Below are 17662 nucleotides of genomic sequence, written 5' to 3' on the forward strand. Positions count from 1 at the left end.
TTTTTTTTTTTTTTTTTTTTTTTTTTTTTTTTTTTTGTATTAAAGTTTAGAATAATGGTAGACAGATATTTTGAGCTCTAGCATTCTTAGCAAACTGGGGGTAACTCACTTGAAAACTAGTCTGTCACAGCAACTTTCAGTCATAGAGCAGGATTTATGATCCATTTATGATCCATGGATCAGAGCAGATTTGGCTCTTTTTTCATTGCTTTGCTTTATCCGACAATAATACAATCTGTTTAAATTGGGATTTTTATTTTGAAGTTAAAAATGAATTTAATGATCTATTAACTCAGCTGTGTTGGAAAATACAAAGAGTTGACAATCTAATAAATTGACAATTGTTTATTCCTGTTTAAATTCATTTTCACTCCTAGCGCTTGTAAAATTCTGGGATAAATATTTTTGAGAGTGTCTCATGGTGTCTGAAAATGAATAGATTTTTTTGAAGAAGTAACATTGGAGAGTTCTCATGAGTTCTAGTGTATGCCATTTGCTCCCTGTATCTAGTATTTTAATGTTATTTTAATATCAGTTTGATTTCATTCACGTTCATACATTTAAACCTTTTTGTCATCTATTTTGTATTTAGATTAGGAAAACATGATGAAACATAATTTAAAGCATGTTTTTGTGCATACAGACTTTATTTGATGATCACTTATTTTCTAACAATGTATTACATCTATGTGCTGTGAGCAGCCCATAATCACAGTGATGTATTAAACAGTCTTCAGGTTTGATCTGTGTTAATAAACTGAACGCCAATGGAATAGTCACTTGATAATAGATTTGATACAGCTGTAAAGGTCACCTACGCTTTTACAGTATCTGGTAATAAAACACCGTTTAAAATTAGTTATATACAATGGCATATATGCATCTAGAAGATTTAAATTGTTTATATCCATATGGCAAGCTTTGAAATGCTGTTTCATCAATTACCATTCTCAAAGATGTGGTGAAATAGGCCTCGTCATGCAAATATTCATGCAAATAGACCACTGTATGACAGCCATAAAAGGGATATGGAGAACTGGGCTCAGGTTATGTAGCAGCTCAGGTTAACTAACGGGTCCATTGTCAAAATACGGGCAAAAATAAGTACTACAGAAACTTGAGGACCAGAATCACTATCTGCAAAGCATATGAGAAAGAGAGTGCACCTGAATTACAATGCAAAATAATTCTGCATCCTTTGCTGACAAAAAGTAAAAAATGAAACTGCTTTTCTTTCATAGAATAATAACAGTAATCACGTCTGAAATTCCAGCCTTTAAATTTAACAGTATATATTAAAGAAATCAGAGCAGAGTGCATTTTTCAACTATCTACATGATTTCATGTAATTGTTTTAAAATTTTAGTGATAAAAGTTGTTTAAGGAGTTTATTATTTTCAACCTTGAGAATAAATTTATTCTGAACCTATAACTGAGATAGAAACCACAAATGATCGCTGTTCAAAATGTTGGTGTGTGAAATAAATGAAGATGCACAATGTGTAAAATTATCGGTTATTCCCAAGCAAAATAAGGTTCAGTGGATTTTTTTCTTTTCCCCAGCTGGCTCAATTTCTTAGTTTAAAAGCTACAAAGGATATAGAATGAGGTTATATGGGATATTCAAAATGTTCACGTCACTTTGCCTCTTAATGACTAAAAAGATGAAATTCTACTTATGTGCATCTTCAGATGCACAGATTTGTCTGTATTCACAGGCTGTAAGAGGCTGTGCTTTTCTGGTCTCACTTTTGGGCACTGTGCCAATCCTATGGAGAAGGTATAAAAGTAACCTAGCTGCAATAAATCATTCTTCTTTCAAGTCTGATATATATGTTTTCAAATTCCTGTAGACCACTTCTATACTGTTTTGACCTAAATGTGCAGCTCTTATCCATCAACAATTCCATTCTGACCTAATTCATTACCCTTGACTGGAACAAACAGTTATTTATTGGTTGTGAGTAGTTTTTGTATGCTACTTGAATAAATCTTTGTCTGCCGGACCTGTACCTGAGAGCAGTGGTCCAAAGGACCAGATTAATTAACATAATTAAGTTTTCTAAACAAGTATATAAACTATAAACAGAAAAAAAAAAAGTTTGAATGACTTTGGAGGAAAAGCTGAATATAAACTTTTTGTTCCTTAGTTAGTTTTATCAAGGCACTTTATCCTGAAAGCCTCTTTCTTTAGTTTATGTGGTAAGGACACTGAAGCTTACTGAAAATGGAAAATCTTTGCCAGAGAATGCTGGCAGTAAACCCAGAAAGTTTTTTCTTCTTGACCAAAGAAGAGACTCATCATTAGGCTAGTAGAGATGCCAACAAATATCTAACTATACTCTACAAATTTCCATGTATTTTCCATTTGCAGCAAGAAACTTGGGTAGTTACGTAGCTCTGCTGTAAAGGACCAAGTCTAAACCTGAGGCTGGAGGAAATCATTATTAGTACCATACTACTACTACTGTAGCTACATTAGTACATGTATTTTTTTTTAGCATGATAGCTTTCTGTATTTTAAATCATTTCATAGTCTTGAAGTCAAATTTAGCATTCTTCAGATGTTTTCGAAAACAGATGATTAGAACTTTCACACCAAGTACTGCTGTGTCCAACTGGAGGGGTGGGAGGATGAAACGAAATTCCAGGACGAGTTCTAGAATTTAGCACAAACAGGCAGGTGATTTTGACCCTCAAATGTCTGACCTTGCACCATTTGAAAAGCAGGGCTGAACTTCATCTGAACTTGACGGTTTAAAAAGTAGTCAGGAATCCTGTGTATAGTGTGGCATCATCTGACAACAGGACTATTTTGAGAATGTGGACTTATTGCACTGCAGTGGAATTTATGGCCAGAACACGTTGTGTTGTGCAGGCAAATAAGTGGATGCTTGGTGTAGTGGTTTAGTTGCAACAAAATGTTTTATGTTATATCTTTACCTGGGAATGAAGAGCATTTCTTAAAGTGGCTGAGAACACCCTGTAATGTTAATGCTGATCCCCTTTAATCACTGTGATTCTTGTCTGGGCTTCTTGGTGTAAAAACCATCTCCAGCAGAGGCTGCCTTTCTATTGGGTGCATGGATAAGTCATTGTTTTTCTGGATGTTGTTAAGTCCACTTCCTTTCATTGTCTGCACTCTGCACCGTCTCAGAAGAGTCACCAGAATTGCTTTCATCATTACCATGGCAATAAACTTTCCTACACAGCCCCGGGGGCCAAATCCAAATGGCTGGAAATAGCGTGATGGAACCTGTGCAGAATAACATGAGGAATAAACTTTAAGGCAAAATTTTCTTGATAAAATCAGATAGAAAAATGCTGGAAATCTGTAGTACGGATAGGGAAGAAGCATGGAAAGAATCTTTTCAGGAAAATTGCTTCCTTCCTTCTTTCTAAGCTATGTCTTGACTTCACACTGCTGCTGCTGTTACTGAATGGTCTTCCCACACAAGTCAGGCCAAAACATGGAAATAAATACAGGAAATAACTGTGCCTTTTCAAATGCAAAGGTAGCAGGAAAGGTAAAGTTGAAGCAGTTGAATTCTGCCACGTGTTTCATTTTGCTTGTCCCCTGAGAACTACAGGGATTTTATCACAGGCTGTGAATAGAGTGAAGGTTTCACTTTAATATGTGCTAAAGTACATTTAAAAACTTCTGAAAGTTTTCAAAATGTGATTCTGAGAAATGAGCAATTTTCTCATAAAATGCAATGTTGAAAATCTTTTTTTAAAATATTTATAAAATGATTATCTCTTGTTCTATCAACTAAAATGTGAAATGTAAGATTTGCAGAACTGCTGAAGAATGCATAGAAAACTTCTCCTACCATTGTCAACACTGAATAGATCAACTATCCAAACAGTCCCCTGAAACATGAATGTTACTGCTTATGATGTACCAAGGCACTTGGTATGAATAAAGAAAAGCAATTAGGTAATTTTTTTCTTCATTAATGTATTAAAAAGAATGTTAGCTGTGTGCTTTTGATTTCCTTTTGAATCCGGAATTAGAATACAGAAGGATGCTTCATATTAAATTTTCTAGAGAAATTATCCTTTCCCCTCATTTTTTACCTGTTCAAATAATTTCAAGTAAACTGAGATATATACTTTTTCAAAAACGATAGATAAATACAAATGCTTATAATACAAAGCAAGGGCAGCAGCTGGCAGTATAGCTCAATGGCAAGCACGCAGCCTGTGAAAATGGAAAAATATTTAGATTCTAACAATGTCATCTTATAAATAATGGTGTGGATTGCTACTTGCTTAGAGAACTGCGAGAGAATTGTGCTTGCTAGAATAATTATGTGGCAAACATCATACATCAAATCAGTTAGAAAATGTGTGGTTAAACATTTGGTCAAGGGGAAATATTTTTAGAAGCTAAGTGTGCTTATAAAATAAGCAAGAAATCCATTTTTATAGAAATGTCTAGAATGAAAACAATGGGTGGCAAAATGGAATTACATTGAGTAGTTCAGTAAACTTAATCAGTTACTCTATCTTTGATTTTTCTACATGTTTCTGGCTTGAGCATACATAACCTTTTCTCCCTCATTTCTTAATTGTCTTCATGTGTTTTACTATTTCTGAAGTATCACAGTGGCTCTTCTCTTTATTTCTTTAGAACTGAAGTTTCTTGTTATGAGCACTTCTGTGTGCATCTTCTAACATCTTAGGGAAAAAAAAGTTTTGCCTGGTAGTAAAATGAATTCAGATTTGTTATTCAGTTGGTCAAAATGAGTTATGACAGCTGTAGAAAGGATTAACCCTTTAGCTTTAGCCCCATACAACTTTTATACCTGACAGGCCACTAGACCTTATAAAGAGGATGCTTATATACCATGAAAATCTGTTCATCTGTGGAAAAAAGGCTAACATTGCACAGCTGAGATTCCCTTAATAGGGAAATTGGTAATGCCTTCCATTCTTGCATGGCTGGCTGTTTGTTCTAGAGATGTAGCTAACTGCCTCCTAGCTGTGCTTGCTAGCACTTAATATTTCATATTTTGTGTCCTCTCTTTCTTGGATAGCAGCATCTTTCATTTCCACCTGCACTGGTTAACAGTCAAAAACAAGGAGTCAAATTTGCCATGGAACTGGTCTGTCTTTTTTCAGTGCACTTCTAATTTCCCCATATGATTACTGCTGAACAAGTATATTTTTGGTAGACAATTCATTTGATCAGTAATCAGAAGAGCAAAGTTCTGAATGAAAAGAATCTCAAGAATAATTTACAGTAGTAGGGGGTTACAAATAGAAAAAATTCTTTTGGGAGTTGGAGTGAAACTTAGATTAAATGGTGCGTTGCACTAGGACAGTATTACCCAGCATTTGCATTACAGAGCTGATCAAAATTTAGGATTGCCAATTCAGTCTATAAAAGATGAGTATTTTTACTTAATGTTTGTTTGTATTTATTAATACATAAAATGGGTGCCAGAGTCTGTCTCTTGGGAATTACTGTGCTGCTTCACTTCACCAGAGATTCCTTTCAGTGCCTCAGATCTTTATGTACTGCTTGCATGGCTGTAGCTCCCTAAAGCCTCTCTATTTTGCCTAGCGTCAGAGATGGTGGTAAAGGTGTGTGTCTTGGACAGTCTTCAGTGGCATTTTTAAATCGAGATGCCTGCAAAAATTCTTGTTTTCAATGATGTTGTTATTTTTGAATGATAAGACACTTCGATGGGAAAATGCCCACCTAGCTCTAATTAAAACAATAGTAATAAGCAGGATGTACACCTGGCTAGATAGGCAGTTAGTCAAGGGGAAAACAGCCTTGGTCACAAAGGTCTTGATCAAAATAGGAGGAACATACGTTGTCAACAAATAATATCCAATATCCTGTAGGAAATAAGGTGGAAAACTTACATTCTTCTCAAAGTTTTCAAGAGAAAACTCATTCGGTTTTGGGAAGAATTCAAGCTTGTGCATACGTCCAATGTTAAGAATAATGTTTGTCCCCTTTTTCACAGGATAGCCATCAATTACATCATCTTGCAAAGCTTTTCTCATGATTAAGTCCACAACTGGCTGGTATCTCATGCTCTCATAAATAAAATTCTCCACAATTTTGAGGTTTGGCATGTCATCACTCTGTACATCTCTGTCACCTTCAGGAATAAAACAAATGGTGAAGCAGTTGGTTATGAATTTATTAGATGCATCATACAAATTCCAAAATATTTTGGGAAGATTTTCAGTTCCTGAAATGGCAGGAAGTACCCATCAGCTTCTGTGTAATTTCATGTATCCTTTCCATTTGGAAACCCACCCCCCACCTAGTGAGCAATACAGGACAAGGAGAAGGCTGAGGTACTCAACACATTTTGCCTCAGTCTTCACTGGCAAAGCACAGTTTATTTTAGTGGACTTCAAGATAGTTGTACTCTGATATATAAGGATTTTATAGCAGTTGTATGTAGTGATGAATCTGAGGCTAACCTCTGATACTATATTCCAAGTACAGTAAGAAAAACCCTTTGTGCTATGTTGTGGTGGAAGATTTTGCTGCTGTTATGCCGAACAGGATTCAAAGTGTTTGCAGGAGCCGTTAAAGTGACAAGAAGGCTCACTATTTGGATTTCCCAGATATTCCTGGGTTTCCTTCAGTTGTAACACTTTGGATCATTCAGAAAAATTTCCATAAGACGACAAAGGGAAGGGCAGTCTCCTAACTCAAGTAGGAAAAAGAGGCTGAAACAATGACAAGAAGTTTGAGGTAACATCATAGCCCTTCCTTTGTATTTGAGACTGAAAGTACCTTAGAGAAAGAGGAAAGGATTTTTTAATATGCTTGCCAGTGCTTAACTGACCACAGGATTGGATGAAGTCAGATTCTATGTAGTTTGGTGGAGTTCAAACTTTGAATGAAGGCTAGAGAAAGGGAGAATACAACCTGAAAATATTTTGATTGTTTTGAGTAGCTCATCATTAGTATTTAAAGAGGAGACCAGTTTGAGATCAAAATGGATGACAGCAGAATGATATAACAATTGTAGTTTTCTTTAACGTTACCGTTCTGCGGTCATAGTGAAACTTCGGTTCTGTGCGAGAGAAATGTTGATGTTTAGAAGTATTTGAAATGAGTGTCCCCTTTTACTATTGCAAGGCAAATTGAAAATAATTTCATTGGAACTTCTGAGGTGATTTGTACTGCTGTTTTTATGGGATAAGTATTTTTTTCTCAAAATTGTCAATTCTGATGAATCCTGATAGAATTTATCTTAAAAATGGTTCATCTTTCTCTTGATCTTGAATAAATTTGTCCACATAAAGTGGTAGCTCGTATACATTAGAGCAAACAATTATGTAAGATGAAAATCCTTAGAATTTTCAGACGTTGAGTGAGAAACTAGATCACTGCACAAGCAAAATTATATTCCCGCACCACTGACTTTGCAACCCCTACTTACCCATAACAGTTTCAATCTCTCTCATCATCATCTCCTCCACTGTGGGGTGCTCTGCAATCAGCATTAGCATAAAGAAGAGAGTCACAGACAGAGTGTCAGGAGCAGCGATCATCATCTCCAGCACACACTGGTTCACGTTCTCAGCGGTCAGATCTCCCCTGTTCTAGAAAAATTGGGGAAAAAATCGGGGAAAATGTTGATTGCCGACCTGATGCCAAACATCCCATAGCAGTAGTATGGAATGGACCTAGAATACATTTAAATGAAAATCCAGATCTTGATTTTCACAAGTCTCATCCCTTATCTTTTAAGAAGCATTCTTTTTTCTTTTGATATAAATATATGTTTTAATAGGTGCATATGATTTTACAAAAAAAGGGAGGCTTTGTTCTTATCTCAAATTCTTACTGATTTATTACCTTTCCCCACACAGTATGTGAGCTGTCAGAGATTATGCAAGATAGGATTTACACAGTACTTGGGGCCTTTGCAAGTAAAAGGCAATGCATCAAGATAAAACATGGGAGTTAGAGAGAGAGCATATCCCTGGATGCTCGTCACTCAATGGTTTTCAGGATGCCTTTTAAGGTGTGAATAACCAGAATGCTGTTTAAGCCACCTGATTGACGGACTCCTTCAAACTGACTAACTTGTATCCCTTCTTGATGATCTGAATTTGATATATGATCTCTAAATTGTAAATTCTCTATTGCTATTGAAAGAAAATGGACAGAAAAATCAAAGTTGGCAAAATTTTAGTATATTGCCAATACCTGTGCAAAAATCAGCTGAGATGCAAAATCCATGTGCTCATCCAACTTTTCAACAGAGGAAAGCTTTTGTCGTTTCTGTTCTATTAAGATTTCCATTGCTCCTTTCAAATCTTTGCTGAAAGTGGATAAAATCCAATATATTAATATTTGAAGCCTTTTAATGTATGATTAAGTATAGATAATGTTCAGAAACATGAAGGTTATACCCATGAAAACATCTAAGGATAGAATTTCAGTATTCTTTAGAATGGCTAAATGGTAATTTGCAAAAGCAGCAATACTGAGGGTTTTCATATTTCTGATAAAATAATTTCTTCTTAGATTGGACTGAAATCTTATCTTATTTTTTTGGAATTAAAGGGTTGAAACCTCTCTATATATCTACACGAAATAAAAAAGATATATTAGCTTGATGGTAGAGTTTTTTTTTTTTTTTTAGAATTATATGATGAGACATACTGTCAACATTATGCATTTTGATTTTGGAAAAATGACATTGAATAACTTTTATTTTGCATTTTCAATTAGCTACAGATTTGAAGGCCACGTTCTCGTAGAAAGACTGTGCTTATAGGAGGGTAAATACACTTAAAATTCAAGCTTGGTAAGCTTCTCTATATATACAGTATAAAACAGCAAATCAGAGCATCAAAACAGAAGAGGAAGTTTGTACTTTTACAAACAGGAAGGTGGCAAAACCTATTTATTCCTTACTTAAAGAAAAAAAATTTTGAAATGCATTGTCATGCTAAACACCAAGTTTTAGCTCAAAACTCAGCCACTGACCAAAAAAATGCACATTGCAGACACCAGTAAGTAGAATTAGATGGAGGGATTATGGAATTATTTTGGTAAGTAAATTAGAACTGTGTAGACAAGGACTTTAAATGGCCCCCTGAGATCAGCCTCTTCATAGCATTTTTCTCTCCTGGGTTTGTAGAAAGTGGCCTTCAGTCAGTCACCATTGAAATTTTTACAATTTACTTTCTAAGAGAATGATTTGAAGAAAGATCTTTCTAGAAAGTAAGAATCTTAGGCAAATCTGTAGAAATTGTTGATACTTACGCTGCCTCTTCATACTTCTTGCAAAGCCAAGAAATCTTAAAAAATATGTCGGGCTTTAATAGAAGAGCTTGCCAAGCATCAAAGTAGTTCTGAATCTTAAGAACAATGGCACTTTCTGAAAATAGATGTAAATAAACAGCAGTATAAAATCTAAACTTCAATAGTCAAACAGCAGAAATGCTTCAGGGAAATTAATAAGGAGGCCCTGCTCCTGCTAAGTTGACAGGATAAACATTTTTTAGTAGATGCCGTTAGGAAACAGTTGTAGCACATTGCAGATGAGGTATATTTCTTCGTAGAAACTCTTGGTAGGTAGGGAAAAGGAGATGGTGTGTCAACTAGAGATGTTCTCTCATGGGAGAACAGAAGCAGAACTCTCTTGCAGTGTGTTGAAATGTGTAAATTTATGTATCACGGTAATATTATTTTGGTCAAATGGACTTGGGGGTGAAAGAATCAGAGAGAAGATTGGGTTAATTTTCATTGCAATAATTTCATTTGGTGGGAAGGTTTTTGATTCTTACATGGCGATAATGTTGGGATTGAAGCATAAAAACTTCTTTAGATGTGAAAAGCTTTATATATATATATATATATATTTATATATATATTAACTTATATATATATTTGATCCAAAAAATATTCTCATGATTAGAATTATTTACCAATTTCAGCAAATCATTTAGGGATGTAGTAGTGTGTCCTTGTTCTGTTCTCTGAAACAATAACTCTAAGTGATGTCAACAAACATTTCTTGTTTATGCACATGAAGTATAAAATAAAGCTGTTGGTACCATCCAAAGGGACCCCTAAAAAGAGCTTGTTAGATGTGTCAAGCATGATCCGTCTCATGAGGTTCAACACATTGACGTTTCCTACTTCAGTGGTCACTTCTTCTAGTTTGTCCAGGTGAACAATTGTTGATTCAACACAAATGGCTATCATGCGCACAAGACCGGGACCAGACAGGGCTGTAAATACAAAGATGCAAGATGATCAAAAGCTTCATTAAATTTTATACTTTATTACTAATTTGCTAGCAATTACGATGTGAGTAAAAAGTTTTTTAAAAAAACGTAGCCTAAGTGGCTGGAATAAAATCATTCTGCATTTTTAGTTAGAATGGCAAGAAACACAAAGACCAAACTTCACTTGCATCCATCCACTTTGTGTTTAGTGCTGGGTTCACGCCATGTTAGGCGTTTGGCACTATTTGTGCTGCTTTTTGGTGCAGGAGGTATATATCCTCTGTACAGGCACCGTGGGCAGCCTGTCTCGCTCACAAGTACACTGAGCAGGGATGTTAGTTTGGGGTCTCATAGGGAGGACAACCAGCTTTTCTGGGAATGCATCTCCTGGGTAAACAGCACAGAAGCTCTGCAATAAGCTGCTGGCAACCTATGGTGTTGCTGTGGACATATTGAAGCTTGCTCTAGTAGAACACTGTGCATTAGCCTGTATTAGACTGTTCAGCTGTGGACGCTGGAGATAATGTCATGAGGGATATTTTCTGTCTTTTCATTTCAAGAAACCAAACATTCTTCTGCTGTGTAATTCAGTGGGATTTTATGACGAGCTTTAGCTGGAATGAACTCAGTGCTGAGTGCCCCAGGTACTCTAATTAAATTACTTTTCCATGTAAGAACTTCTGTAATTGCCTGAAGTACGTTATTTGATCAAATACATGTGGAGAGGGGTTGTACATTTGCAATTGAGAAGAGAGGCTGTCTGGCTCATAAATCGAGAGAGCTAGTACTTCTAGGAATATGTAGGAAAGATATTATTTTTTCCTGCTGTCTTCAGCCAGCAAAGAGCAGCTGATAGTTTTCAATTGCAAAATCAAGTACGAAAGGCCTGGATATCATAGGAAGTATGGACAGAAACGTGGACAGAATCTGCTAAATACATTTATGGAAGTGCCAGCTGAGCTAATGTGAATATTGGACTTGTAATTTCAATTATTTTTACACCTGATTTGTGGGCATTATTTTTTTTTTTTTCTTTTCAAATACCATAACAAACACAGTAAATGTGAAAGAACATGTGTGAAAAAGTGTTTTGAGATCATAAACAGAGAACTGTTCCCTCTAGTTTAATTATGCAAAGGACACACAACATTTCAGAAAGAAACAGACCATGTGATAGAGTGGCACGGTGTGTTAATGCGCACTGACCTACCTTTGGTGAAGAAGGGTCGGATTTCCTTCCAGTGTGCTGGGTTGTTATTAAATATAATCCCATTTTCATACATGCCAATGCACTGTAATCCAAGCTTGCTCCCAAATCGAGAAACGTAATTCCAGTGTTTCATTACGTGGAATACGCTTGAGGATCTGAGAAAGAGAAGTGGGGAGAAAAGAAAAGAATAAAATGCAATTTCAAAGATTATACATAGAATGTTTTTCTGATACTCTCAGAAGGGCTGACTTGCATTCTTAGTTTATTCTTGACATTAAATGTTGCTCCTATTACATAATTAAAAAAATGATTGAATGGCTTCAGAATTTATATTAGAGCAGCAATGTATTCTATCTGGATTTAAACCCATTTTTTCAGTTAAAATACAAAGGTCACCAAGAGATTTTAATGTGAATAGTGTTTGTACTCTTATAACTTGTATTTCTGATAGGGATCTGTACGTATACTCAAGCAATAACCAGTATCAGATATTTTAGAAAATTATGTAAAATAGTGACAGATTTATACATTCTTATATAGTGAAATTCTTCTTCTAACATTAGATCAGTGGTTTTAAATTGATTTCTTTTAAATTTGATATTTGATTTATTTTTTCCTTAATGTATTTTTGATGGACATATATAACTCAATCCTACTAACAGCTAATGTGTGCTTTTTAAAATCACTACAGGGGATTTGCTAAGACCCTCAAATGCTCATAACAGAGGCTAAGTAACACTGCCCTAGAAAACTGCAGGTTATATATTGAGCAAAAATAAGAGGAATAACACACCATGAATAAATGAAGCAGTGGAACTGAAGAAGATGTGTTTTACATCCATGTACATTTCTATTCCTTTTATGGTAACGTTCTCTGCAGTTGATTGTCTGCGTTTCCAGAAGTACCATCCATTGTATTCTACCAATTTCTGTAGTCCTTGGCCAGTATTTTGGGAAGAATGGTGTATCTCTGTCTGTTAGTCAATCAATCTGTCTATTCATCTACCCTTCTAATTCGTATGTAGGGGTTTGCCGTGAACAGCTTAACTCCAACTGACTCCAATTCTGATATCTATTACTTCCTTGAGTAAGAAAAAGGCAGTAATATGGCAGATTTAAGGGAGTATGATTCCTACTTTCATTCAAGGGCATTAAAGAGTACAAATTTTGTTTATTTCAATGCATTTAGTATTTGTGTTGTGAGGCATCAGTTTCTCCGTGATGAATAAAATTAACCAGACAGTTGATAACTTCATCATGATGCATGTTAAACTTCAACCATGATTCTGTAGCTATTTGGCCATTCCTGGACATGCATAGAAAGCCTAAATGTAGTTAGAACTTTTGGTTATGCGGCATCATAATATTATCAAGAGGAATTATTTATACAAAAGTATATTAAATTGAAAATTTTCTAAAGCCAAATATGTAGGATGAATGTTCCTAAATAGAAATATAGGTGAATCCAGTACATCCGTTCTTCTGTTTTTACACTCAACAAGGTTTGTTTTCACATATGTTGGCCAACAGGTTGTGACTAACCTTATCGCTTTGAGATATTTCCTTTAGAGGGAGATAGCATTTTAGCAATGCCAACATGATGAAAATCTGATGAAATGGAAGCTAACCAAAAAGAAGTAAAGCAGTGCTGTAAAGATTATATGTTATGTGGTACAAGTAAACAAATACGGACTGAGGAGGAGTGTACACTTACAGAAGTTGGAATATTGTTTGGTTTTGGAGTGAATTTATGAAGCACTCCATAAAAAAGTGATTTTTTGTTGGGTTTTGTTTTGTTTTTAAAGCTAGATATTAGTTCTCCATGTGATGTCAGTGCTTTTAAGCAGAAGATGCCTGAAGAAAGGTGATGTATGGCCTGTAATGTCTGATGCATCTATAGCTTTTGTTTCTTAGCAGCACTCCTGAGAAATCCTGTAAGAGTTGTATTTTCTGCATTGTCTTTCATAAAACTTTACATAATGAGATCTGAATATGCATTGATTGATATTGCTAATATTTTTTTTAATTAATTATGCATAGTAAATCTTTTACTACTGGTTTTTTTTAGTGGTTTTTTTTTTGTTTTTTTTTTTTTTTTTTTTTTTTAGTACTTTGTGTAATTGAATTCTAGGAGTAATCTCAGTAATTGGAGTGGAATTACTCATGATCCTGTAATGCTGCTTTCGCTTAATTACTTTGCTGAATTGGAGCCATAATCTTCAAGAATTATTCTCATTTTAAGGAGAATCTTAACACGGGAAACTAAAATTAGGCTTAAAGCTGTGTGGCAGTCAGTCAGTCAGCATTCATGTGAAATGTGTCATCCCAATATTAAGTGGAATAGTAACTTGTAAGTGTCTTTTAGGATTGGGTCATAATTCTTTATGTTCTTTTCCACTTAGAAAACGAGACTCCATCCAGTGGTAGTCTTTAGTAGAGACCTCAGTAATCGAGTCTCTAAAGAAACAAAAGATTAGAAAAAGATCTGTGAACAATAGGAAATAAGAGGACTATGTTATGATAATTTTGTAAAGCAATTATTTCAATTCTACCTCAGAAAGTAGGAAAAATGTTGTAAATCTATGAAACAACTTTTTCATTTTCTTGAAGATAGAAAATAAGGTTTACTTGCTAATTATAAATGTTTCTTCACCGCTGATCCAAACTCTCACGAATTCTCCGTATGTCTTGTTGTAGTAGTTGCAGGCGTTACCTACTCCCATCCAGAGAAATCTCCCATGTGAAATGAGGGGCCCAATTCCCATGCAGTATCCTGGCCCTAAGGGAAAAATAAGACAAGTTTTCTCTTGTCAGTGTTCACAGACAAGAATATGTCACCAAAAATCACCCCTTTGGAGACTGCCCTTTTTGCATTATGGTCAAGGTTTGCACTGGGCAAACGACATAAAATCCCTTTGTGAAGTTTTGTCTTACAGAAACTTGCACCTGCATTGCTGGAATCTGATTTATTATCTCTGAAAACCTACAAGCCATTCAGTGTGAATACAGCAAATAAAGTTCAGTATTTCTTTGTGTGACTTCAAACCATTGCTTTGAGATTGCTTACAACCAGATGAACAATGGCTAGACACCAGAAAGAAGTGGTGTGGAACAAATGCTCAACTTATTTATTTGTGATTTTAATGAATCATTTGAGTGATCTTGGCAATAGCACCTGTAAAGTTGAATATCCTTGTTATGTAATTAAATATAATTTTTTAATCTCTCTTAATGTAATTATATTTGTCTTAGTCAATAATACTAGAGTGAGAAAATAGATATTTAGAGGAAAGAGTATTTTACTGCTGTACATTTTTGAAAACAACATGCTGAAATAGGAGCTAAGAAAGGATTCATAAGCACTTAAAGTTATCAGCTAGAACCTACAGTCACTCAGCACTGAATGTCCTTACAACAAAAAGGAGAAAGGGGAGAGAGCATTACAGAATTAGCATGGCTATTGAATCATTTTTAAAGGAGGATTTTCTTCTTCACAGGATGCATACCTTGCCTCTACAATGCCTGTAAAAGACAAAAATCTGCTAAAATCCAAGTAATTTGCCAGATAGTACTTCTTGCTTCTAGTGCAGATAATTCAGTGAGCTTTAAGCATGCGACACATAAAAAGTAGGAATTTATAATGTACATGAAAATATGAACATATAGAATTTGTCAGATGACATTGTATCTTTCTAGCATATATACAACAGAAGCAAAACAAAATGATGTATTTATATGGCTAGGCCAAGTTTGTTAGGGAAGTGGTAAGGTTAAATAGAGCCTGATTTCTTTCATCAGTTACTTTAATGTCTGCGTTATTAGAAAGCTTTGCTGTGTGCAATTATTATTCAGCATTCCCTTCTCATTTAAATTTGAAAAACTCTAGAAATACTTGGGCAGCTGTTAGGCGATATCATGGAGCTACCTTACCTGGTATTGATGATGTTTCTTCGTGGTTCCATATTAGAAACAGAAGGCAGATGACAATGATGATAGGCACTGTGGCAACTGGCATCAAGTCTGGTACCAGGCTGGTGAAGTAGTTCAGTGGATTCAAAGTTTCTGGTATCATCTTTTCCAAATGATTCTGCTTTGCTTTAGAGAGAGAGGGAGGGAGGGAGGGAGAGAGAAGGGAAAAGAAAAGAGGCAGAGTTTTTTTTAAAGCTCAAAGCTCTATTCAGATCTGCTCGGTACCTTTCAACCTGCTGGAGGCCCTGTAAATGAGCAAATTACCTCTGAGGTAGCTGTGTTTTATAATGAGACTGACCTGGACTGCTTGCCAGGACAGGCTACGTCACAAGTTGAAAGAGACATGCAGCAGATTCTCTCTTTGGCTGGAAAATAACAAAGCTTCTCTGACCTTGATATGAAAGCACACTTTTGGATGCTTTGGCTGTCAAACCTTTCATCTCCAGCACTGGCTTTGTTGGCCAGTACTGAGGGTTACTCCTTGCAAATTGCTAACCAAAACACAAGAAATTAAACTCTCAGCACACGTGGAAGCATTGAATGAGTTCACCCATGGACTTTTATCTCTGTTTCATAGCCTCCTTCCTTCCTGCATGTCTGTAGTGTTAGTCCTTAATTTCCAGAAAGCTTTCTGGAAATGCTTTCTGTACTCCACTGAAAGGTTGACTATAAAAAAAAAAATATATATATATTATAATTATTATATATATATATATTATAGTCAACCTTTGAGTGGAGTACAAAGTATTGTGTTTCTTTATGGCAATTCTGTTGGTGAACACTTTGAGAAAATTAGTTTCTGCTGTAACAAACATGACCATGGATTATCTGGTCCTTCAGGTTGTAGCCAACACTTTGAGCAGCATGGAAAAGCAAGCAGGTGGACAGCTCTGGGATGTACGGCAGGAGCAGAAGGATTCTTTGAAAATGTCTTGCCAATTTTTGATTTTAAATCATAACATACAAGAAGGAGGATGTGATGATATGAGTGAGAAAATCAATCTTGCATAACCACAGAAAGATGCAGCTTACATCTGCTCGGTAATAAGGCAAAACATTTTCTTAATTCTGCTCTAACAAGAAAAAGGAAAATGTTTTCTTTGTTCATCCCACCAGCGATGTTGTTCCTTAATAGGAAGCTTTTTGTTGGGCTTACTTTCAGCAAGTGTTCTTTCTTTTATCTCATGATTTGGTTTCGCAGATGAAAGAACAGCTAACTTTGTAGTAACTTTGGGTGCTATCATCATATTAAACTATGCCAAATAAGTGATAGGTACTTTCTAGACAGTGAGAAATTGGTGTTTTCAGGCAAAATGTTTACAGTACACACCAAACCATGCTGAAGAGGGAGCAACAGTGGCTCAAAACCTTGCAGGTGTACGTAACGTTCCTGTGTTCTGGGTAATTGCTATGAAAGTCTTTGTGGTCCACACTGACCGAGACATGGTGTGCCAGGTGACAGAAATGTGCACACAATTTCTAGCCAGCAGTATCCCTCTTGTGATATGTACATATCCTGTATGCATTCAGCTGTCACGCATGTTCTGAAAAAGGATTTTGTAACCAGAAAAATTGTTTAAATCACGTAACAATATTTTACTTTCACCAATAAAAACTGCTACGCACTAATGGTAATGTTTCTGTAATGATAGAAGTGAAAATGCTAGCTTTGAATTGCACTGAGTACTATTTATGTGTATGTGTAGATAGAATCATAGAGTGGTCTTATTTAATCCAGTTCCTTTCACTGAGCTTACAACACACAGATATGGCTACGCTTCATGCACATAAGTTCACTTCTTTATTACTTTCTCTCTGGATCTGACTTCATTTTACAGTTTTTTTACTGAGAGTCTTTTTTTTTTTTCCCTCTATGATATGATAGCTACATCAGTGTGCACTTTACTGTTAGATTTATCATTCTTATATCCTGCACCTGACTGCCGTGTAAATGAAAGGCAGTGAAAGTACTGTCTTTTATTTGGATCCATTTTGTTCTCTGGAACCTGCCTGAAGCACACAAAGCATTAGGAAATGTGGCTCCTTTAGTATTTAAAACAAGAAATTGACGCTACTTGTACTGAGAAATTCTTTGCCCCATTTTGATAAATACGATCCAAGAACACTTCCAGGTTTGGAATTTCTAAATATTTTTTTGTTGGAAAAGTCAGCTTGGCGATGGAAAAATCATTTTGCAAATACTTCAGCTGAACTACTTGTCCTGCTTATGCTCATTTTCTGTGAAGAAAATCT

At 35.5% G+C, this 17662-nt stretch overlaps 1 protein-coding gene across 1 annotated transcript; it reads right to left on the minus strand.

The window, feature by feature from the left end:
- Positions 1-3007: 3007 nt before the first annotated feature.
- Positions 3008-15512, minus strand: LOC122182645 (aromatase). Its single transcript, XM_042876116.1, has 9 exons — positions 15371-15512; positions 14069-14219; positions 11441-11595; positions 10057-10233; positions 9263-9377; positions 8198-8312; positions 7425-7587; positions 5881-6122; positions 3008-3256 (listed from the first exon to the last, which is right to left on the minus strand). Exons 1-9 carry the CDS (start codon positions 15510-15512, stop codon positions 3008-3010), a joined length of 1509 nt encoding a protein of 502 aa, XP_042732050.1.
- Between the last annotated feature and the right edge of the window lie 2150 nt (positions 15513-17662).

This window comes from Lagopus leucura, unplaced genomic scaffold (genome assembly GCF_019238085.1).
Source record: "Lagopus leucura isolate 7727_CA_CO unplaced genomic scaffold, USGS_WTPT01 Super-Scaffold_100015, whole genome shotgun sequence".
Taxonomy (NCBI): domain Eukaryota; kingdom Metazoa; phylum Chordata; class Aves; order Galliformes; family Phasianidae; genus Lagopus; species Lagopus leucura.

Bases quoted from the DNA above. Each gene is read 5' to 3' on its own strand.
- LOC122182645 (XM_042876116.1), bottom strand. From the start codon at position 15,512: ATGATACCAGAAACTTTGAATCCACTGAACTACTTCACCAGCCTGGTA. The intron at 11,596-14,068 runs GTAAACCTTATT...TCTCTTTCTCAG, and splicing joins GAAACATTTATAATTAGCAA to ATCCTCAAGCGTATTCCACG. The intron at 10,234-11,440 runs GTAGGTCAGTGC...TTGTATTTACAG, and splicing joins CCGACCCTTCTTCACCAAAG to CCCTGTCTGGTCCCGGTCTT.